This window comes from Vidua macroura, chromosome Z (assembly GCF_024509145.1).
Source record: "Vidua macroura isolate BioBank_ID:100142 chromosome Z, ASM2450914v1, whole genome shotgun sequence".
Classification (NCBI taxonomy): Eukaryota; Metazoa; Chordata; class Aves; order Passeriformes; family Viduidae; genus Vidua; species Vidua macroura.
Genome location: NC_071611.1, coordinates 22,663,108 through 22,687,989, shown reverse-complemented (window position 1 = coordinate 22,687,989; position 24,882 = coordinate 22,663,108). Strand labels below are relative to the sequence as shown.

Genomic DNA, 24,882 nt, shown 5'->3' with positions numbered 1-24,882 from the left:
CCTTGTTGACATGGCAAATCAGGCACATGTCAGAGAAGCATTGATTAGCTTAATATGGTATAGCAGCTTAGGAACTGTCCTGGCTTGCACCATTTATCAATATTTAACGGTCAAGCAATTTCTCTCTGCTCCACATTTGTACTCTGCTGGGAACTATGAGCCTTTGCTCTTCCATTAGCCATGGTGTAATCTAACCCACTATGTTATTGGAAAGAGTTAATTTTGCATTTTTCTATTTATTTTTTCCTCATGAAAATTAAACAGAAGTAATAAAATATGAATTTATGTGGATGAATATAAATAGTACACTGCAGTCATTGCCACTAGGTTATGCTGATTATCATTGTTCCTCACTGAAATGGAAGTCATCTTGTCATTATTTTATACTTATTTTTTATTTTTTATGCTTGAGTAAATGCTGCCTTGGTGTGGGCAACAAAGAACAAGTGTGGGTAGCATTTCCTGCCCATTTTACAGGCATGGCAAACACTACCCTCCTTTTCCTCTTACTGGATTGTACACTGAAAGGTTTCACCTGGCATCCCTAGGCAGAGGCAGCTCAGTTTTCCACAACACTCCTATGCCCTATCCACTCTATTTCATTATGAATGGAACAATAGCACTGTTTACAGCAATAACTATAATACCTAGAAATATATTTTGGCTCATGAGTTTCTATTTTCACCAGCTCTCGCTGGATGCTTATGAAGCTGATTGTCACATCTGAGTATGTGAAAGTTAGCTTGTCAGCAGCTTGGCCAGTCTATATATGTCTATGAATTCATGCAAGACTTGTCTTTTACTGTAAACCACTGAGCATATGATACATGTGTGATATGATGAGTCTCTGTTCTTTCTGCTTCACCTACTGTTTTACATGCTGTTATCTCCAAACAGCTGGAGTGAGTTTTCACATACAAACTGCCTGCAAAATGTTTGAAGAGTTTGTGTTCTGTTTGTTTGGGGTGTTCTCTCTGTGGTTTTTGTTGTTGTTTGTTAGGTTTATAAAAAATTTGGGTTGTTGGGGGTTTTTGTTTGTTTGGCGGTGTTGTTGTCTTTTTGTTTGGTTTTTTTATAGTTTTGAACTTTACACTGAGTCATGATGTTGTTAGACCATAAAACTATTAGGTATTTGTAGATTTTGACTTGTACTGTCATCTGGCATTTTTGAATGGCAGAGAGGATACCTTGCATAAGAAGATACTGTTACCCTTTCTGATATGTACGACCTCTATTCATCTCCATACATTTGGCTCAACTATGTGCATGTCATAAGCAATAGCATCTTAGTGTACTGGAAGAAAGTAGGGATTCAACTGAAGTTGGTGGAATGTTTGTGAAAACGTGCAAAGAATCTACTCAGTGGTTTATAGTCACCTAAAACATAGTTCACTGAACTTTAATGATGACCATTTTTCACAAGCAAGTAGAGAGTTTGTTTTCAGTATTGAATTTTTCTGGTATGGCTAAGGAAAATCTATTTTTCCAATCCACTGACCTGCTTTACTATGTATGAGTGAGGTACTTGCCATTTTAGCACAGGAGCAACTGGCAAATTGGGTGATTAGTCTTTCTGTTCACTCCTCATCTCTGCTATCTACCAGAGATTTTAAGGGCGTACAGTAGGTTTATTTCAGCTTTTCTACACCCACAACATTTTCAGTAGCTGTGAGTTGCAGCTTGGTCTGTGATCAAGAGCATAGCACAGAATAAGGTTAGCTGTTTGTACCAAGTTCACTTTAATATTGGCAGCAGCCTAAACCCATACCATTTTCTTGATTCCCATTACCATAGACATGTCTGAAAGCAACTGCTAACATCAAGAAAGTTAATATCTCTGGAAGAAGACTGAAGCGGAAGAGATATTCCTAACAGCCAACTGAAATGCCTTGCAAGACTTAAATCTGCATACTAGAAAACCACCAGCTGATTCTGACTATGGGAGCAATTAGAAATGCCTTTTACAATTTTGGACATCAAGAAACCTCTATTCTTTCTTAAGAAATACTGCAGTCATCTTTTCTTACAGAGTTTCTTCTTTCATCTAACAGAACCATATGCTTGCCACCAAAACCAATACCTACCTATTCCACAAAATAGTTACAGAGAAAGGTTTTACAAACCCTCTCAGTAGTTTTTACAAAAGTTTTACAAAGGTTTTACAAAGGTTTTACAAAACCCCCATACAGTAAAAGGTCACTGTTACAGGAATAAGTCTAACTTTTCTTTCTGTGGGGATGGCGATCAACTAAGCAATCTTAGAAGTCCTATCTAATCCAAAATGACCTTTGACTGTAAACATGTTGCTCAAATTAACTTCCATATCCTTTGTAATTATCTGTTTTTTTCTTTTACTCTGATGAACATGTGGCCTTAAAGTATAGCCTTAGATCAATAACTATGATCTGGTTCAACAAGATATCCTGGTTTTCCTCACCATATGTCAAGCACACTCTGTAATACTTTTTTATAGCCAGTGCTTGGTAATATTTCACTCAAACTCAATATGCAGCCATATGGTAAAAAGTAGCTCAAACGGGTAAATGCATTGTGCAAATATTGTTAAAAGCTGACTTTAATGAACTACTGAGTTCACTTTTGGTTTTATTTTCAATGCAATTTTCAGCAGCTCATGTTTGTTTACTCACAAGCACATTTCCTTAATGGGCTTTTCCAAGTGAGAAGTGAAACATCTTTCATGCAAACTCTGTGTTAGAAACCACTTTACATAAGGAATGATGCAGTAGAAACTTGCACAGTGGGCTCAAGCTCATTCCTTACATGGGTTCTTCAAGCAGTAGGGTGAGATGATTACCTGAGTCCCAGCTGGTGAAGGTGGTGCTTTCATGGTGAGGTGGGGAATCTATCTAGTCAGAAATATGGGGTTCTAATCACAATACTGCTAGCAAGAGGATTTCTGTGCTACTGGACAACAGTATTTTTGTATGAAATAACTTTTTTTTCAGGTGATACAATGAACATACTCCTTACAGAAGTAAAATTGTTAGTCTTAACTATGCAAATCTGGCAAAACAGAGACTAGGTATCAGTAAATAGATGTATAAACTTGAGAAAATCACTAAGAAAGGAGAAGCCGTTGGTGAGAAGAGGGAACAGGAGAAGGTCAACAATTTTTTTTTTCAAGAGGGACAAAGAATGTTTGTGAAAATAATGAAGTCAGATGAAGCACTGTGAATTCAAAGAATCTCCCAGTTCATATAAGAAGTTGTAACTGCTGAGCCATGTTTCTGTACACCCCCAAAATATTGCAGTCCTAGTGCAGAGATCTCCCTCAGACTGGTAAGAAAACTGAGAAAGCAATACAGCTTTCTGAAAATTTTATTGAGCAGAAGCAATATTTTAGACCTCCATGCAAAGTCTTTGATTTTCTCTATGTTTGCCATGCATGTTATGCTCCTAAAGAGTTGTGAAGTAAAATGCAAGCCACAGAGGGTAGACCCTCAGCAAGGGTATCCAGCCCTTGTTGAGATACTGGGGAAGATGTCAGGTTAGAGCCTGCTTCTGGTCTAGTTAAATGCTCAAAACCAGGCACAGAATCTAATTTACCAAACCTAAGAGATGAAGAATCTGGTGAATTTCCATCTATGAAGCTCATTTAAATGAAATTTCAGAGAGATGGATGAAAATCAGTATATGTTGTGACTTGGAACGATTTCTACTGTCCCATACATTCTCCTCTTAACATAGGTTTAACAGTTTAACTCTAGAAGAGACTACTCACTCCATTGTTTTAATTGTCACTATGTTGAGTGTATGAAGAACTGTTTAGGTTCTTTATAAAAAATCTCAAACTTCATTTCTACAGAGTAGTTCAGTTTTCCAAAACTGAAAACACTTACAACAACTGCTGCAAGAGGACAGAAGTTTAGAGCCCCTGTCCTCCTAGAACCTCCACTGGAGGAAGTTGCTTGGGTTGGGTACTCCCAGGATTTCCACAATGCTGAGTTGTACAGTTGTACCCCAGACTGCAGAGAAAAGGGTGAAGAAAGTCCAAGGCTGGGAAGCATTTTCTTGCTTCAGCCAAGGCAGACTTGAACAAGACATACTGTAGAAACCAGTTCAGGGCACAACCCAAATCTGCTCTGCTTCTTAGTTACTGCCGACCTATCTAGTCTCTAATGCTGCAGACACCATTATTCTGGAAGCTGAACTGTGCACTGGGATAATGTAACGCTCCTAGTGCTTCCAGGTGACTGGTTATTGTCTAAACCATTGAGATTTAGTTGTGAATTTGGCCTGACAGGAGAATTGCTCATGGGCAGAAGCTAAAAGTTTCTTGACTCAAATATGGAAAGCTGTGAAGAATGGTAGGAAGTGATTACAAAAATCAACTAGACAGACAGGGTCCCAGTAGCATGCAGAAAAGGCCAAGGATTTTCTCCAGACAAAGGTCATCATCTATGCGTCTGCTGTGTGCTGGGTATTGATATAAGTCATGCATCTTTTGTTGATCTGCATGTTTTAAGCTTAATTCGTTAATAGATATGCCTCAGGTACTGCAGCAGAATGATCTGCCTAGAGTGGGGGTAAGCCAGCTTGAACACTACCCTATTTGAAAAACCCCCCAGTGATGGACGGAGGAGAGGGTACACAGTGCTTTTGGTATTGCAGAATGCTGAAACTAGACTGACTCATCAGTTCTGAACTTAAAACATTCTGGGGAAAAACAATGTTTCCTGGCAAACTGGCTATGGTGATACAAGGTTCCTGATAAAGGAATCAGTGATACTACTGGTTACTTATCTAAAGCTGCTGACTTGACACAGCTGGCCTAGAGACATTTGACTGACAGTCACTTTATAAAAGCCCAGCCCTACTTTGTAATGGTAAGACCTTCTAACATATTCCTTCTCAGAGTGCATGTGGACATTCCTCCCTTGAATAGTCACAGCCCTCATGAGAGATGGTGTCCATGGTCATTGGTACAGGTGGGGAACATCAATATCTACTCAATTATTATTTTGCTAACGTTAATATAACTGATTCAATATTGCCTCAATAAGTAATGCACTATACTAGTACTTATAGCTATCTATACTGTGTAGCAAGTAATTCTGATTAAGATCTTTTAGTGTAATCATTACCATTATCATCAATTTGAAGAAATTTATTTATATATTTGGTTTGCCATCCTTAATCATTCAGGACAAAGTCATATAAAGGCTCAAGTACACCTACGTAATTCTTTAGTTGTAAAGGAATAAGTATAATATAAATGTGAAGAATATATAAAGTAATAAACAGTTGACCAAGTCTGGGTCTAGGATTGGATCCAGCACACCAAGACCCCACTCTGAGAAGGCGTTTAGAAAGTATGCATATCCTTTCTGCACTGAAAGGAAGGGTCACCTTGATGAACCTTGTGCAAAAATTCCATTCTACCCAGACAGGTAACCAGTCAGTAACAGCAGCACAACTGCATATATGACTTAGCAGCAGTTCTGGGCTACACTTACAACATGCTCCTTGATATGTTATTTCAAACTATAATCATAACAGATAATTAAATTACTTGTTTCCAAGCCTGCATAGTTTTTGTCATTGTCCTTTGTATAGCATTTGAGTACTCCTTGGATTTTGCCTGCCTGTGCAAGTGAAAATAGAATTGTTGTTAAGTAAATTATCTCACATAGGTTATTGGAGAAACAGTCCACCAGGATGGAAAGGAATTGTTTAGAAGACAATAGTGGCACGGAGACAAAGGTATAAAGTGGCTGTATCCTAAATGCACTATAGCAATTAGACTTCTTGAGAGTTTTAGAGAATGGAGGATCAGAAGCAGCTTTTCAGTGAAAGAGGTAAAGCAAAACATCTACATCTAGACCTCAGTAAGTTTATGAAAGGGATTTATGACCTGAGTCTTGTGACATTGGGATCCTGGACATGGCAATAAAGAGACCATTCCTCAATTCTGTGCTTCTGCTTTAAAGATCACAGAAACCCTTTTTAACACAATCTGAGGTCTGTACCTGTGAAGACACCTTCCTGGAGCCTTTCTGGAGTTGAAACTTTTGAGACACAGTTTCCCACCAGTAAGTGTTGCCTATAATTATTTTCCTTCATAACCACCTTTAATGAACAAGAGTAAGAAGCTGTAGCTAGCCACTACTAAGCTCTTGCTCAGAAACTTTTATTGCTTAGGCGTCTAACCAAAGAAAAGGTCTGTTTTAATAAAAAAGTTTTGACCTTGGAGAGACAGTTGTTCAAACCTGGGGTTTACCCAGGAGAACATATACACTATTTTGATATATGTTGAAAACTTACTGGACATAAAAAACGGTTCTCATCTTGCACAATCATGAAGCAAATGTCCTAGTGGCTATGATCACCCCTGAAATTTTTGAAATTGTTAATTTTCTATCCAAAAAGCTATAGCATCCAAAAAGCTATAAGAAGATAAGAGAACCAAACGAGCTAGGGAATCTGGCTTGTATTTTCAGTGTAATTATTAGAATTTTTTCACTTCATTAGACTTAAGTTGAACTGCTCTTTTTAGTAGCATTTTAATAGGATACAATGCCTTCTAAAAATCCACATTCTTCAGGAGAAAGAGGTTTTCCTCTGGCTTTTGGTAAGCTAGGACAACATGATAAGACAACATGTTTTTCTCCAAAACCTGGTACCTGTAGATCTCAGTGCTGCAAGCTGCATTTTGATATATTTACAGAAGCACACTGATATACAGCAGACTATACTACAGCAAATGTAGTATAAAAGTGTCTGCCCAAAGAGCAGGCCATATACCCCACCATCAGAGTACTATATTTATTTGAGCTTTGGGAAACAGTTGCAGATAAAAATAGCAGGAAAATAGCTGACTACATTTCTGAAAACGAGAGAGTAACTACATTGAGAACTCAGGTGGCTGCTTTCGGAAGGAACAAGGTGGTCTATTTTGGCCCCATTTTCTATCTTTGGTGTGAGTTCTCCTCAGAAGACTTGAGAAAGGGACTACTTTTTTTGTACTGAATCTTGCTATTTGTCATCTCATCTATTTCACAAGAAGTGAGAATTTACTTAGAAAGAGATTTAATTAGATGACTTTGTGTTTTTTAAGTGAAGCAGCAGTATCTCCTAACTGAGAATACAGAAATGTTTTCCAAATGTATTTTACTGATGGAGGAGGTAAGTATGTACCTTAATAAAAGCAGACTGAAGGACATCAAAGAAATTAAAGTCACATCTCTGAAGTTTCATTACAATCCTCATGTAACTAGTTTTACTATCCTTGCAAAGTAAACTGTCAGTGAGCTTCAAGAGCAGGGCTGCCCCATAAGGGGCTATGAGCCAGTAACAGAGGGCAACCTCAGCACCACATCTTCCCCAGCAGGGCTTAACACCAAGGTTAAGCAGGACAAGGGTTGGTAACACATCTCTAAACAACCCCTTTTCAGTCAAGGTGATTGAGTCAAGTTCAAGACCCACCCAGGAGACCTGGTTGGGCACAGCCAGCCAGGCCTGCACACAGGACAGTCTACAGCAGCATACACCAATGGCCCAGTCAGGAGAAGCAGCAAGTCAGGATGACAGGGGACAGAGCTGGGCACAGACCTACCTACAGCTTGGGTCAGACAATGTTTGGGTGCCTGGGCATGAACTTAAAGGGGTGTTTGTGGGCCCATGGGCAGAGGATGCACTGTTGGAGTCACCACTGAGGCTGGCCAGGGTAGCTAAAGCCCTCTGTTAGACATAGCCACCCAACAATGAGGAGTCTATTGCCTTCTATAACACATCCTGTGTTCAATATTCCTAGTTTTAATCAGCAATCATCTTTGTACTAGAGTATGATGACTCCTATAAGTCCTATTTTTAGAGCAGTCACTTCTGGAGTAACCATGTTCCTTCTGGTTTAACTGTAGTATTTAACCACTGCCCAGCATATTGCTATTTTTAAATATTAAGGGGCTTGGACTTTCTTTTGCAATAAAGAAACACATATGCTCAAATATATTTATTCATACTCACATCTAAATGTCTATTAACAAATGTTAAGTCAGTAAACATCCAGTTGTTCTTCACTGCACAGCAGCACTACTTTTTTCCTTGTGAAATTCAGAACTGTTTGAGATCTCAGCAGAGCTTCAGAAAACTCTGAGAAGAAATTTAGCTGACATGATCCCTGCACCCACTCAAGATTTTTTTTTTTTCTGAAAGTATTAATCAAGGAAAAAAACTTGTCCCAGCTTCTCTTACAGCTAAGTTCTGCTGAACTGACCACAATGCTGCTGACAGATCTTATCTCAAGTTAGGAAGACTGGTCACATGCTTTAGTGACCTATTCTCTCTTTTTCAAGATAAACTTTGTTATATCTAAGGAAATGTCATCTGACATCTGCTTGTGACCAGATACATAGTGTGACTTTGCAATTTTGCTGCTTCTCACAAGTCAGCAGACCAAAAGACTGGTAGGGCTGATAATGCAATAGCAAGTGCTAGAGACCTTCTTTGCAGCAGTTCTGCCTTTAATGAATAATCATATTCAAGCAAGGCCTTTAAATTAAAATATAGTGCTATACAAGGCATCACAGTGTACAGAGCCAAGTGATTTTCAGCTGAATAAATCACCAGCACCGTTGACCACAGACAGACCTATTACCAAGCAGAGTAATGGAGAATTATAACAAATATCTCATAATAAGATCTCACCAACTAAAGGAAAAAAAAAAAAAAAAAAAACCCACTGCAAAATGCAAGAACAAAGCAAGTACTATTAAAAAAAAAAGAATATGAGAAAAATAATGAATACTTTCCTGCATCATCTCTACCACCCCAACAGGGAATACGCTGCTAAAAATCTGAAACAAGTTTGACTAAAGCAGCCTTGAGAATGTGAAAAGAAAATAGTTAAATAGCTAAGCAAACTGTGATGATATGCAGTTATTTAACTGCTGTGCTGGCATACTGTGTGCCTCAAACAGCCAAAGGATTCTAGTGGGGATCATTAATCAGGAATTTGACAGTTAAATTAGTAAAGGTTTTTTTGTATGCTACACTAATGGTTTTCAGATCTATTTGCTGTCTGATCCTTCTCCTCTCCTACTGCCCTCTGCATATTTCATATTTCAAATTTTTCTTAAGCAGTATGTGCCGATAGCCACAAGAATAGAAAAAAAAAAAAAAAAGACAACTTATTTGTTAAGATTTTTACATATATAACTAACACCAAGTCAGAGCACCACTGTCTAGCTGATATTTCAAATAATCCCTTTCTTGCCAGTAAGTCTCTAAAGACTTTTACTAATACAGAGATCTGAATATTTTATGCTATTTGACTAAGATGCCATTTCAAGTCAGAATTTATAAATACAACCAGACAAGCTGTCTGATGCCTAAGCACTGTGCTCTGTCCATGGATGCTGGGGGCATGTGAGGGCTGTTTCTGTATTCCATGAGAAATACAGTTCAAGTTGCTTCTCATAGGAAGCATATCAGTGAGAAATCTGATTATCTTTCTTCTACTTTTTAAAAAAATATTTGCTGCATTTTTTCCTTATTTTAAGAATATTTGCTGTGCACTAGCAGCAATGCATGCATGCTAGTATGTACTTTGTAACAAGAGCACTTTGGAATCTAAGTCTGGTGCTCATTCTTATTTTTAGTGACACCTAGCCCTGGTCAAAGAGGCCAACAGTGCAATTAACATGAGGGAGGTTTGTGTTTTACCTGTCACTTACATAAACACCAGATTTGCTAGTATTTTCACTGGGTTTGTCAATATTGAAATTAAAATTTTCTCTTCTTGTGCAAAAACCTGTATTACTGCACCTCCATTATTCTACTGGCAGAAGCTGAGTTTTCAGCTCCTTAATTCTGATCTGCATGTCACATTTGGAAATTTCTCTTGAGACCTTTACAACCAAGCACAGGACTCTGCCTATAACATGGGAATTGTAGTTTGCTGCCTCAGCAGGAGGAATATTATTTTGGAATTTACTTATTAATGGGAGTAGAAGAAAGGAGGGATGAAATCTCAGTATTTCAAGGACTACATGAAAGTTTCACAAATCCAAGAATGTCACATTACTCAAGACAAGCACTTCTTTTAAATACAGCTTTTCTCCAAATTTTAATGAGCAATGGCATACCTGGTTTTCCCATGTTTACACAGAGCTAAATCCTGAGGTGTGTCAAAAGTATCTATGTTCAACAGCAGCTCCAAAACTGAACAGTTACAGGACTAGATCTATAAACCTAGTTTTTCTATTGACTTCAGCTATTAATGTCCTGTGCTTGCTTACAAGCCTTGCAAGTTGGTAAATTATTCCAGCAGATAAAGCAAGGTTTCAAGAGCAGTTTTGCCTGTATGCCTTCTTATAAGCTCTCAGATGTCTGTCAGAGGACATTAAACAAAAAAAAAAAAAAAAAAATTGCAAATCCATCCATTAAAAAATAATTGGTAATTGGTGAGTCACTAAGGTTCTGTTTTTTAATGTCAACAGAGATTAACTAGAATTCTATTTGTATAAGGTTTCAAAATGGATACTCTATCAAAGAACAAAACATACCCTTTTGAAATGCGTTCCCTGAGTAAAAGCTGAAGGAGGATCATTGGATACTGTGATTGAAGGATTCGAGTTTTATCCCATTTAATACTGGGGAATGCTTGTGAATTATGTGCATTCCAAATGGAGGCAACACAGGAATGACAGTGATTTTCATTCTGGGCATTATGATTTTTAACCTTTAGGCAATCTTGCTCATCCTTACCAAGTAACAACATATACTGGCTGATGAACTGATTTTGGAAAAAATTATAAAATGGTGAGAAAACACATGTCTGCAATGGAACAGCCTACTCAAGTGAATATACTGATTTCGCCCTTCTGCTTATTTAGTACCTAACCAAATGCCAAGCTTCACTGGATACTTCCTAGGTCTTATTCTGGAAAGGATAGTGAATACCAGTCCTTATTCATATCATTGTGTTTGATAAATTTTGCAATGTTTCCCCTCATCTCTTCCTTCTGTGCCTCCCATGCAAACAGAAACTGCACTCACATAAGCAAGGACACACAGGTGGCCTGATCCTGTTCCTCCTCTCTGGCTGGATCAACAGCAACATATATGTAGGCCCCCACTGACATATGTCAAAGGTACATTCACATTTGCAGTCCTGTTCATGTCATGTACAATATTTTTTCAGATTCTTTTCAATTAATTTAACCCTTGGACAGATCCTACTCAGCAGCTTGCAGTCCTGAGGCCTTTAATAATTTCTTGTTGCCCTTGTTGACATCAAAGGGTGAAAACAGCCCACTGTGTTCATGTGACAAGACCACTTTGAACTTACTGACAAAATAAGGTTCATATCACTATCAGTAAAGTAATATTGAGCTGGCATTTGTTAAGGCAAAACATCAGTGACTAAAAAAAGTGTTTAAAAGCTGATAGCATAGCTGTAGTTTAGGAGTGCATTAGAAGTACGCTTCAGTGATTTTTAACTTGTAAATACAAACCTCTTATCAGTACAGTATGTCATATTAAAAAGTATAGCTAAACAGTTGAATCTATTTACATACTACTGAAGCCAATGTGAGTTGCTAAGGCACTTAAAGCACCTGCCTGCTATATGAGTCTTCTGACTAAACATCTTCCTGCCTGCATCTGTCTTCTGTAAGACATACCTTTCCTGTTACAGAGATAATTTCAATATATTCAGGGTTGGTTAAAATTTTTCACTGACCTACATAAGTAAAACAGAAAAATAACCCTTAATATGGCAGTATAGTATTCTTAGTAAAATCTGGTAGATACTCTTAATAAGACTGTAATCCAGTCACTCCAAGACCTCTGTTCCCCAGGATTATTTAAGAACAACTGGGGCTATGTTTCATCATATGATGCCTAGAGACAAGTAATGGAAAGTTTTCTGCATGTTCTTATTTATTTACTATAACTAAGTAATAAGCCAAGTAATAAAGCAGTATCCAAGCTGAAAAACTGGCATCCAATGATAAATAACAGTTATCAAAACAAGTAAGCTTTGGTGTACAGAATTGTATTTTGTTCTGCCAGCATTTCAATCAGTTTGCTTCCCACTTAATATTTTTGTGGGTGTGGTCTACAAAAGCTGAAATGCTCCTTTTTTTTTATTAACTGCAAATGAGAGCTTTGATTACAATTAGGAAAATATCTATTTAACTCTGTCAAGGAACTGCTAAAAAGTTGGGATGATTCAGTGACTGAAAAAATGTGATTACTGCAGTATAGCCTAAAAGCAGAAGTTCATATAGCTCTTCTCCTTTCACTTCACTGTTTTGACACCAATTTAAATCTACTGAAGGACAAGCTCTACAGCTCCACACAGTGTTGACTTACCAGTGTCAAACCTCTGAGCAGGCTACAGAATTCCTACTGATTTTTCTAAATGTGGATAAAGTCAACCAACTTTCTATAATTTTTCAACTGCATTCTTATTTAATTGTTTTATTTTTCACTTAGGTTATTTAATATTTGTCAGGTCTATCTAAGACTATAACTGACAGTATTCACTTTTGTGCATGTGTGTATTTTCAGCTAGTCCTGATGTTACATCTTTTGCCACTTCAGATCTCCAGTTTCTGCTGAAGAACAAGCTTCTGCTTGACAAAAACTTCAAATCTGTCTCCTTAAATAATTTACACACTTAACTGTGGTGATGCACATTTTCTTAATAAGATTTTAGCAACAAAGACTTTGATGACATCCTAGAGACCACAAAGATGTCTGCAGTATAGCACAGTCTCAGACTAGAAGACAGAACTCTTGGCTTGCAACTGTCCTCATTGTTCTGAGCCTCATAATTATAAAACATATTTTGTTTAATGTGCAGGGCGCAGTCAGGAATGAGAGCAATTTACTAATAAATACAGTAATGAAAAGGCTCTATTTTATGTGATGATATTTTTGCACTGAAAGGGTTACCATTTAATCAATGATGATTTCTAATGAGCAATCAATTTTAATGTAATTTACCAAGAGAGGAATTATTTCCAAGTTCTGTCCTGCAACTGGAAGGTACTTTAAGCCACACTACATAGATTATTAACAAATAGGTAAAAAATGAAGAATTATAAATAATTTCTTTTACGTTGCACTTCTGTAGGAAACAGCTCAAAATATGAAGCCTTCCTCGACGCTGTCAATTTCCATTGTAATTGCAGTTGTATTTTAGGGAAGCTTGGACAATTCTATTTCGGTATCAACTTGGATGAAAGTGACAAAAGGCCCTTAAAAAAAAGTTGAATTTTTTTTTTCAGTGTAATCATTGTTCACAAGTAACTAAAAGCTGAATTGATCACCTCTTTCTTTTAGACACAGCCAGGTCAGTACAGACAGAAATAAGCTGCTAGGGGAAAGACAGGGGGGAGTTGGAACTCCTGTTGCTCAGAACTCTATATGGTTGTAGCACAAAAACTAATAAGAAACCAGGCTCTTGAAACAATTTGTGTAATTTGTGTGCCATTTCATGAATCACTTACAGCACTCTGCCTCTGTTTCTGCTGCCAAGCAGCTTGGGAATAAAATTCTGAAGTTCAGATGATGCTTGGCTAGGAAAATACTTAAAAAGAACCAGCTCAACTACTACAAACACATAGTCAAGAGAGTGGAGATACTACAGCTCTCTCTAACTGTTGGAGTCCAGAACATCCCTTTGGCTGCTCTGGATGCCTCAAGACCCTGGCAAGGGGGCTCAGGGATCTTGGCAACAAGTCAAAAACACCTATGGCTTTGATTTTGATTTTAGGGAGAGGCTGCCAACCTTATATGAGGAATTACAAGCCAAAAGGGATCGAGTAGTGTAATAAGGGAATTGGCACAGGGTGAAAAAGTAGAATTTTGGGTTTTTTTAGAATGTACTTCAGGGATACAAGATGGAGGAATCTGGGCATGCCCTAGCCTTTTCTTCCTTCTTCTTGTCCTCCATGTCTCAGTGTGATAGTGACACTTTTCTATTGGTCTAGGATAGGGACACACTGTCCAAAATAGATTTTAGGTATTGGTACGGGAACTGTAAACATGGTACACATAATTTTGGGTATATAATGTGGGAGATGTCCGGGACTCGGGGCAGACTGCCATGGCTTCTGTACTAGCCGGACCTCGGCAGGTCAGAGAGAAAATATTTTAGATAAGAAGAAATAAACAACCTTAAAAACTCAGCTTCACGCCATCAAGACCTCTTCTTTGGCTGCTGGGCTAGGGAAAAGGACTTTCACACTGTTGGGGTCTTGCCAACCCAACCCCGACATCTAACCACCAGGAAAAAAGCCTGCAGAGGGCACTGCTAAACACCGTCTTTATCTTAACATACTTTTAGAGGTTATTTAACACACATCTCAGTCCAAATAAGTGTCTACAATGAAGCGACATAGAAGACAAGGTTAAGATCCACTAAGATTATATAAGAAAATCCCAGTATTTTATTTCTTCCTTTACTTGTTCCTTGTATCTGCTCAAGAAACTTGTGGATGTGTTTTACATCCTGTGACCTGAAAGTCAAGGCCCTGCCTCTTGGATATAGACTGTGTTCCATGCTGCAGAGGATGTTCAACAGACCACCAGATCAGACTCTTGCCTCCGGCATCTGTTGTCCTCTACTGTTCACCTTCAGACCAAAAACATTCAAATTCATCAGAAGAGCTGAGGCATGATCTATTACAGGTAACACTGTATTACACATGTTACAGATAACATGTATGGCTATATTATGTATAGCAATATAATTCAAGTGCACTTCCTTTGAATTTCAGATTATACAATAAAGCAGATGTTCACAAAATTCCAGAAACACATAGTAAAAACAGTAATTTGAATGTATAATATATGACAAGTCTAGGCCATCCTATCTATCAATGCTTCCATATGCAAGAGCTCCTACCTCTCCAACTCTTCTGTTACTCTCATATCCATCTAATACACTCTAACCCTACTGTGTAGCCTGTACTTCACATAGGTGGTGTTACCTGGTAAAAACATGCAGTTATCACCTAAAAAAGTTTCATTAATTTCCTTCTATACACAGGAACTTGCACGGTTCTTTGGTCAATTTGTTTACAATGAATATATAATGTCTTTCCAGCACTGATTCATACTAAAAATTATGTTAGTAAATGCATACCCGAGTCAGTTAGCTCCTTCTACAATCCCTTTTTCCTCTTGCAAAGTCATATATAGTTTATATACAGACTCTTTATTGAGCAGCAGTGACCCAAAGCAATTAAATGATCTGCAGTTCATTATGTTGGTGCTTTGCATAGGAGGCAGCACTGAGTTCCAGAATCTAAAAGAATTTAATTATTTTCTAAAGCTGAGATTTCAAAAATGATCTGTGATTCTGGATGCTTCGTCTTCCTAGTATCAAATATTGAAGGAATGCAGTTCTCTAGACATATTCAGAAACCACAATGGCTTTTGGCAAAGTAATTGTGTGCACAAAGCAAATACTTCAGTGGTAAACTATTCATGAAATCAAGAGCATATTCACCAGTCACTGAAACCCAGATAATGAAGTCTGAAAGAACAGACTGTATTTCTAGGGATATTTTTACTGATGCAGAAGACTTTTTTTTTTAAATACCCTCCACTGAACTTATACCAATTAAGAAAACCAAATGGAAGACCTCAGGGCTGTATAATCTAAAGAACCCAGATTTTCTGCAAATGTTGTTCTAGGTATGTTAAATCTGATAGACCATGGTTTGGCATTCCAAAACTTTGAAATACTTGTCTCCCTTTTTATCTGGCTTTATATATTGGTATGGCTGTTAATGCACGGAATTATTAATTAATTAAGGTCTGTCATGATTTCCCTTTCTATTTCGCTTTCTCAAAGATAAGTAAACAAAGGAAAGTATTTTGGGCTCAAATTTATTTGATTTCTAACCTAACTAAATCATAACCACAACTTTATCCACTCTAAAATTCACTAGTAAGCTTGAAAATTTTAGCTTTGGGTTCTTGAATGCTTGGTGGAAGCCACTTCTCAATACTATATACATTTAAGAAATTTAGAATAACATTTTGTCAGTTGTTTGATTTATCCACTGGAAAAGAAAAAACCCCAAACCAAAACATTACTGCAACACACTGTTGAAGAACTCAGGAAACTGGGTTCTAACACTACTGTTATATACTGCTGGTGACAAATTGTTCAGTTGAAAAACTGAAATGGTACTGTGTGATGTATACGAAATACACTACAAAATGGATGGCAGCATATTACATATAATCAGAGAATGATCTGAAACCAATCATTATTAATTGCATTAATTTATAAATTATCAAATGGTAAATAATATTGCCAAATAAATTTATGACCATTTGTGAGTGACTGATTGCTAGAAAAATCAGGTAGAATTTATATAATTGATTTTATTACTTGCATTTTCTTAGCTCAAATTAGCTTTTTACTGTATTTAAATGCAGCTAGGTATAGTAAACAACTTTGAAAAATTGTCAGAAAGTAAATCTAAACATTGGGATTAAGAACTGTACTGTATTCTGCATCAGAATTACTGTTTTTTGTCCCAGTACTTCAGGCAATCCACTGTACCTAAGAACAAATTGCTGCATTGAGTAGTAACAATATAATAAACTGTTCTTCCCCTTCTTCCTAACAGTCTCTTCACAGGAATACTCCTTCTAGCTCTCTTGGCTGATTTCAGAAATTGTCTGAAATAATCAGTGATTTTCCTCTTTATTAATTGCAACTGACTAGCCTTAGCATCTAATCCACTGTTTGGTTTTCTTCCTTTTAAAATATGCAAGATTTTCTTGTGGTGTTACAAGAAATCACTTCCCTTTTACTGGGTTGGTTTCAGAGTGTTTGGGTTTTTTAAAAATGTCTGGTATTATTTCGATACTCCCTTAGATTTCATCTTTAAGGATGATAACAACCATTGTAACTCAACCTCTGAGAACACCTCTGTGGATGGTCTGTGGGAAAATGGTTTGAATACTTGTCCTACCTTGTTCTGTTTATCTGGAAATGTTTTCAATGTAAATGTCCATTTAGTGGATCAGTGGATGACTAACAACATGGGCAGCTTAAGTAACAGGCTAATCTATGGCAATCTTCACACTTCATCAGCAGAAATCTGCAAGGTAAAAGACTCATTTGTTCCACAACCAGTTTTACAAAGTGAAGATGACTTAATGAAGACATTTTTACATACATAACACAGATGCTCACTCACTGTCACATACTTTGTGAGTTTTATATGACACAATGCCTGCATGTGTAAGCAGCATGGCAAAAAGTTTATGACATTGACTCTGATCATGCTTCAGTCTGAGTTTTCTTCTTTTACTCTGAGCTATATTGCTAGTAGTGGCAATAGTGGGGGGAGGAGTAATTGCTCTTTTTAAATTTAACATGCAGGAACTAACACTGCTACTGCTCATGCAAGAGCTGCAGACACATTAGATGAAAGCTAGCTGCACAATCTAAAGGACAGCTCAGGGCACCAGCTGCACATAAACACCAGGAATCTTAACAAAGGCAACTACACTGAACAACTACCCTCATCCAACATATTCATTCCAGACCTGCTTTGTCACCAGCAGTATCTCCTCCTTCCTTTCACTAGCCTGCTAATATCCAAACGTATGTACCTAGGCTTATGACATTTCAAAGTTCCTGGATGTTCCCACAGCTCTGCATGAGCTCTTCCTTTCCAGGACACAATCATCTCAGGAGTGTGGTTTCCAAAACAACATGACTGTCACTAAACAGGCAGCTGCAATCAAGACTTATTTTCAGCTTGGTGAAGTTGATGACAACGGACAAGTGGACCGTTGTGTTTAAAGGGCTTTCACAATTCTCTTGAGCTTTGTTATCATAGTGCTGCCACTATCTCCTGTAATTATGCCTTGGTAGCAGCTGCCAGAGCTGTTCAAGAAACTCTCTGTGTCCACTGCACACATGTCTACACTTCCACTACACTTATTTCTGCACACACAATTTCTACATAACTTTTGCATCATAGAATATTATGGGTTACACTCCCATACCGCAACACTCAGAAATGCTTTTCTAGCCAAGTACAAAGACTACTATTAGAAAAAGTCAATCACTACTGATCTACCATTCTAGGCATCTAGATTTATTATTGATTCAGCCTACGAAAATGTACCAAAACCATTACATACTTTGGATCACATTTGTATTATTGGTGTGAGGATTTTGGTAGTCACACTTCTAACAACATAGTGCCATCATCATGATTTCTAATTTCAAATATGTGCCTCGTGTCTCTCCACAGAGAAAAGAACAATAACAACAATCCAAAAATTGCACAGGCTTCAGTCTCTATTTTTTTGCACAATGTACAGCTACCAAAAAATCCTACCATGTAGTCACTATTAAAAGCAGTAGCTGTTTTCTTCATTAATGCTGGTCTTGGTACACAATCTCACATTGATCCACACGCATGAACAGCATGATCTGGAAGTATGTTTGCTTCTTCCACAGCCATATTAGGATGCTGCAGCATTAACTAAGGAAGCTACAAGCAAGTATGAAAAAACATGCAGGACTCTTACTAATTGTTTAATGGAATTGCTTTGACAAATCTCTCCTTACTTTCAAATAAAATGAACTTGGCTACATGCAATTAATCCAGAAGAAGGGTGATTATATAGTTGTTACTATTCTTCAGTGTGTATTTTGTACCATTTATTTCATAATCTGAGGAATAGGAGAGACAGTAAAATGAGATGATGCCACACTCCTGACATAATTTCTGTTTCCTAATTTAGAAGGCTAGCAGTCAAAAACACAGATCAAAAAGATTCAGAGAAAAGGCTAAAGCAAGGAGAGTATTTGTAGCATAATGCACTGGTTGGCATATATTTGAGAGTGGTGAATTTGATTTTAAGGCATTTCCAACTAGCCCAGTTAAAAGCCTAAGATATGAAATATCTGGGTATTTTGTTCCCTTAGTACTATTTCTTTACAAGTTATATTATGGTGTTGTTAGGATTCTAACATATGTGTCCTCTTAAGTCACTTCTCTTTTTGTGCTTGTGTTCAGATGAAAATATTTCAGCTGGAAAATGGTATTCAGATGGTAACAAAAATCCATATGGTAACATAACCAGAAAGCTGCTGGGAGAGAGAAGGCCTTAGGTGTGCAGATAACCTACGTTCTTTGAAGAGCACTGGGTAATTTGCGCAGTGAGACCTGTTACTAGACAGCTCAGTCTAGATGAACTCCTCTAACAGGAGTGCAAAGGGACTGGTTCGTAAAACTCTTCTGATTATTTTTACCAATAGCTATTTCTTTCCAACAGAGGCACTGCCCTTGCAATGGCATGGAGATCTTACCTTAAGTTCTCTTCTATTTCCTTTTATTTTCTAGTTACAGAAAAAGACTTAACAAGCCTCATTTACTACCTCTAGAGCTACAGCTTCCTACTTTCCATTCTTCACACCACATGCTCCTGCTCTTTCCACACTGTGCAAATAAAAGCATCAGAGCAATGATGGAAACAAGATTAAAAACAGGTCTTGGGTAAAAATAACAGTGTGGACGCTCAATCCAACATATCAGTTGGGAGAAAAGTTTGTGGTAGCACCTGTCAGAAGCCTGACGCCAAATGCAAGATGCAGCACATTCACTGTGTAACTGTGCCCTGCACTCACCTTGTCCCCAAAACCACCTCAGTGGCAATGTTCACACCGGACACTCACAAGGTTTTCTCACGTGGATTTCATCACAGAACCATAGAATGGCCTGGGTCTAAAGGAACTTCAGAGGTCATCTAGTTCCAAGCCCCCTGCCATGGGCAGGAGCACCTTCCACTAGGCCAGTTTGCTCAGACCCCATTCAACCTGGCCTTGAACACTTCCAAGGACGGGGCATCCACAGCTTCGCGCTGTGGATGAGACCTGTGCCAGGGTCTCATCCCCCTCACAGCAAATAACTTCCTCTTCAGATCTACTCCAAACCCACTCTCTTTAAATTTGAACCCACTCTTCCTTATCCTGCCACCCCTGGCTCTGATTCTCCGTCCCCCCCCATCCGCTTCTCTCACTTTCGCGCCCGCACCCCACACACTCGCGCACCCCCTCAGCCCCGACGCCAGGAGCGTCTTTTTCACCCGGACCAGTGACGCTGCCGTTCTGTGACGTCACTTCCGTCCACTCGGGCCCCGCCCCGCCCCTGCCTCCCCGTGCCGCCCCCGCCCCTCGGGGCCTCGGACACCGGAGCGAGGGGAGGGGGAGGAGGGAGAGGAGGAGGGGGAGAAGGAGAAGAAGGAGCAGAAAGAAGAGGAAGAGGAAAAGCCAGAGAACGAGAAGTCGGAGGGGGAGGATCCGAAGAAGGAGGAGGAGCGGAAGAAGGAGGAGGAGAAAGAGGAGCGGAAGCGGAAGGGGGAGGAGATGGCGGCGGGGACCTCGGCGACGGCGACCGCACCGATCCGGAGCGCGGGCAGGCGAGACAGCCGCGGGAGGGCGGAGCCGCCGCTGCCGCCGCCGCAGCGACCCGGCGCCTGCTCGGAGCAGTGACTGCCCGGCCGCGTCCCCCTCGCCGCCGCCTCCCGCAGGCCGCCCGGCCCTTGCCCAGCCCGCATCCGCCTCCGCCCCCGGCGGTTGCGACGCTCTGTCGTCCTTGCACCGGCGGCCCCAGCGCCGGGGAGGTCTCAGGCCCGCGTTCCCAGTGGTGCTGAGCCCAGGGGTCCCGTCGGTGTGCCGGTGATTATGCGTGGTTTGCCGCGAACGCTGTATCTCTCCTTCCGCTGATGCCCCCGCTGTCCCCCCACGTAGGCTAGAGCAGGCTGAGCGCCAGCTCCTCTGGAAATCTTCAGCCATGTATTTCCTCAGCGGCTGGCCTAAGAGGCTCTTGTGTCCTCTGGAGTCCCTGGAGCGGCCGCTTCACATCCAGACGGATCCCCAGAGAGCTTTCTTCGCAGTTTTGTTCCCATCTCAGCTAAGCATCTGGTACTGCAGAGTGAGTATCCATCGTTTTATAAGCTCTCGGACGCTGCTCTTTCAGCTGAAAAGATCTGTCGTCTGCTAATATTTTTTTTTTCTTTTTCCAGAAACAGTTGTAAAATTTGATGCTAACTTTACAGGATATTCCAGTACAGATACAGTATTTGTGAAACTGAGCGCTTATCCACAATGTTTAGTGATAGCAGTGTAGGCTTAAGAAAATATGCGAAGCCAATCTGCTTACAATTAACACTGTTTTTTCCTAAAAAATGAGACTTCCAAGAAACTTTTTTTTTGAGACTTTGTGATGTTTGTGCTTAACATAAGGAGTATTTGTAGCAGTGTAGGGTTTTTTTGCATGTATGTTTCATGTCTTTCACCTTTGTATTGTCTGTGTTTTATATAAATGAACATATGAATATAGAAGATATAAAATACTCTTTGTAAAACATGGAACAAATGCTATCACTACCCAGGATGTTGTAACATAGAAATTCATAAAGTTTTCTTTTTATGGAAAGTTTAAAAGTTTTATGGCTCTAAAAGAAGACTTGTCATGGCTTTTGCATGGAAGGTGCTGGTTTAGCTATATCTAGTTTGAAACTATGTGAATAATTGACATTAAGTGCCTTGCTTTTAATTCACATTGTATTAGCCTGGTAGCAAAAATGCTGTTTGTCAGTTTGATTTGATGCAGTCAATGAAAACTGTGATACTCACTTTACATTTGGATGCTGGATCCTTTTAAATACTGCCTAGATTAGATCCTAAATCTGTCTATAAATATCTCCAGATCTAGGTGGTTTATGGAGTTCATCTCAGATTACCAGGGAAAACCAGCAATCCGGTTTTAGAAAGCTAATACTGAAAGATGTCAAATGACAGTCATGGCCATAAAATCTTGTTTTAAGTTATGCAGTGATTTCATCACTTTTTGTTTTATTGTGCTCAGTAAGGCTGTTTACTAGTTCCTGGCTGGGGTGCTCATGCTGTTTCTTGAACCTAGACAGGTATACAGCTAGTACATAATCAGCCCAGTAACTTTACTGTGTGAACATCATCATCTGACCTCCGTTTTCTTCAGTTTGTGGCACACAGTGTATATAAAGTGTACACTTCTGAGTTTTTGCCAGTTGTTGAACGTGTAGTTGTAATCTGTCAACACAGCAGAACTGATCTTCTTCGTGGAAAGACATAGAAAACAACAGGCTCATGAAATGCTTCACAAGATGTACCCTGTTGTCTAGAATGTAGTTTACTTTATGGGCTGTTTTCAAGGACAAGGTTCATTAGCTTGCATGCTTAGACTTGTTTTGAAATATTAAACATATGACTCGCTACAGACAGCACTAGAAGAATTTACTTGGTGCAGAAGAGTTGACTAAACTTACATTGGTAAGGTCATTGGTATTTTTAAAATAGATTTTGATTCTGTTTGTAATGAGTGCTTTTGAGGAAGGTGCTGACTTTGCCAGGCCTGACTGCTGACTGATCTTAAACTAAAAAACGTATTACAGTCTCATGGCCTCTGTGGACAACTGGCTGTTATCAAAAACCTGGAAGAATAAAGAATAAAGGTCAAGGTCATTTTAAAAGAGAATTTCTTGCATTATTTTTATGTATATAGCTGGGGTCCTGAATGTGGTTTGTTGGTTTTTTCCCAGCCCAGGCTTTTCTTTTTTCAATTTCTTGTTTGTTTTTGAAGGTGATGCTTAAAATCATATGTTTGAACTTTGATAAAATAAAATAACTGCATTCTAGAAAATGTTTTCATTGGTCAGAAGTACAGTATTTGGAACAAGGATAAATTTTATCACGTTCCACTAACTTGATTTTTTGTCGCAGAAGAGCCTTCAGTTCTTGTTAAGACTTGTTACTATCTCAGCTGTGTATCAAAGGTTTCATTTAAGAATGAGATGATGAGACTGGGAAAAGTTCTGTTTTGAACTTTTCAGAAACAGAGCTCTTTGAAATGCTTCCAGGTGTGTGAGTTTACATTCAGTATGTGTATTTTTAAGGTGACATAGTAAAGTTTAAAACTCCTTTTTACCTACTGTGCACTAAGAAATAGTGGAACTAATAGTGGATCCCAAAGTGTGGATTGTTTCCTGTTTTGGAATCAATATAGGTCTTAAGACTCTAAACAGGGTAACTGGTGTTGAAATAAAACCAGATGTAATTCTGCTAGTGTTTTTGAACCAAAAAGTTATTGGCTTTTTACATGTTAGGAGAGATTGGATTGTGGATAGAGAAGATCACTCAGGTGAATGATTTTGATCATGCACTAGTATTGGTGAAATCTTGTTGAGCGCAGCCCCCAGATATGTTGACATTTATTTATGAATTACATGCATGTGCTACTGTATTAGTATACCCATTATCAAGCATACACAACGTAGTCTAATTTTTTTCATCTGTTTAGAAGGGAGCTACATTGGTCACCTAGTCCAACTGCCTGACCAATTCTGGGCAACCAGAAGTTAAATCATGTTATTAAGAATATTATATTATATTATATTATATTATATTATATTATATTATATTATATTATATTATATTATATTATATTATATTATATTATATTATAATTATAATTATATATGTTATTATATATTATTATTATATATATTATTATTATATTATATATTATATAACATACATTATACACTAGTAGACTCTAGGCATCAACCATGTCTCTTGGATGCCTGTTCCAGAGTTTTAAAAGGAGCAAGAAAGAATGAGGTATGACCAAAAAGAACACATTTTAAAATTTTTAGCTTATTATGTTCTTTAGTGGTATAAAAAATCCTTTCTTGCTCCCCATTGGATTCTGTTAAATACACCCCACTGTGGAGACCTCTGCTCCAAGCATTTTCTTTAAATCAGAAGTTTTAAGTCTACATCCCGTAGATAATTTCTTGACACTTGAGAGCCAGCGTAACTATTTTCATTGATAGCATGGAAGAGCTTGTCTAACATTTTCATTCGGGTAGTTTAAGTATTTGGATGCTTGAAATGAGAAACATCTCAATGAATTATAGAACCTTTCTGAAATGCTATAATGAGATAATTGCTGTTTAATAGATTGATTTGGGAACTGAAGATGAGGTTTCACAAGGCAGCTGTGCAATCCTGCGTGTCATCATCTTTCCTGCTTGCACCTCTATTTTAGTGGAGCTTATGGTGGACTAATGATGTCTTTTTACAGGGCTGTTAAGCTTAATGAACAAATAGAAGCCTGTTTATTTAGTTGATGAAAGAATGAAAGGAACATTATAGTTGGTCCTTTGAAAGTGTTAGTCCTTTTACAGTTGTGGCTTTAATTTTATATTGGTTTAGTTATCTCTTGAATTCTGGAAATTCACCCATAGGGCTCTAGGTATTAAGAGACGAGGTAATGTAGCTAAGGAAGAAGGTGTTTTAGACGAGTAGATTTCCCTGCCTAACCCTTGACAAGTGGGTTGCGTGCAGTAAGAATAGTCTGCTGATGTGGTTGTACATATAAATATTGTTCAGTGTTTCCTTTCTTTAGTATTAACAAACTTGTGACAATGACAGAAATAAGTACTGGCCTTGAATATTTAATGAAAACTCCTGTAGGTTGTTGGGACTATCTGCTATGACTCTGTCAGTCAAAACCAGTTTTGTGAGCCCTTTCGAGCTAAGAGTAGCTTGTCCCGTCTGCTCATTCAGAGGAGAATTCTTGATTACCCATATGCTTCTCCGTTTATGATTTACATTTACTCTTCTTCTTCTTCTTTTGTTTCTTTTTTTCTAATGATCTGATATTGAGTCTGAGCACCTAAATGAACTAAAATAAGCTTTTGAGAAAGCACGCATGTCAGAATCCTGAATTGTCAAATAGTTGGTATTTATTTTAAGTGCTGTGTAAGTTGATATTCAGACAGCTCTCACAACTCTCTCATATGTGCTCTTCTGTCTCT

At 38.4% G+C, this 24,882-nt stretch overlaps 1 protein-coding gene across 4 annotated transcripts in view; it reads left to right on the top strand.

Annotated features, from left to right (window-relative positions):
* Positions 1-20,583: 20,583 nt before the first annotated feature.
* Positions 20,584-24,882, top strand: part of RIC1 (RIC1 homolog, RAB6A GEF complex partner 1) — a 46,655-nt gene continuing 42,356 nt past the window's right edge. For 2 of the 4 annotated variants that reach the window (XM_054002451.1, XM_054002448.1), the window contains exon 1: positions 20,592-20,954. In XM_054002451.1, the coding sequence (XP_053858426.1) occupies positions 20,814-20,954 (141 nt within the window). In that variant the 5' untranslated portion in view covers positions 20,592-20,813. Of the gene's footprint in view, positions 20,955-24,882 lie in introns of all 4 variants that reach the window. The other 2 variants (XM_054002453.1, XM_054002450.1) reach the window with 2 other exon arrangements.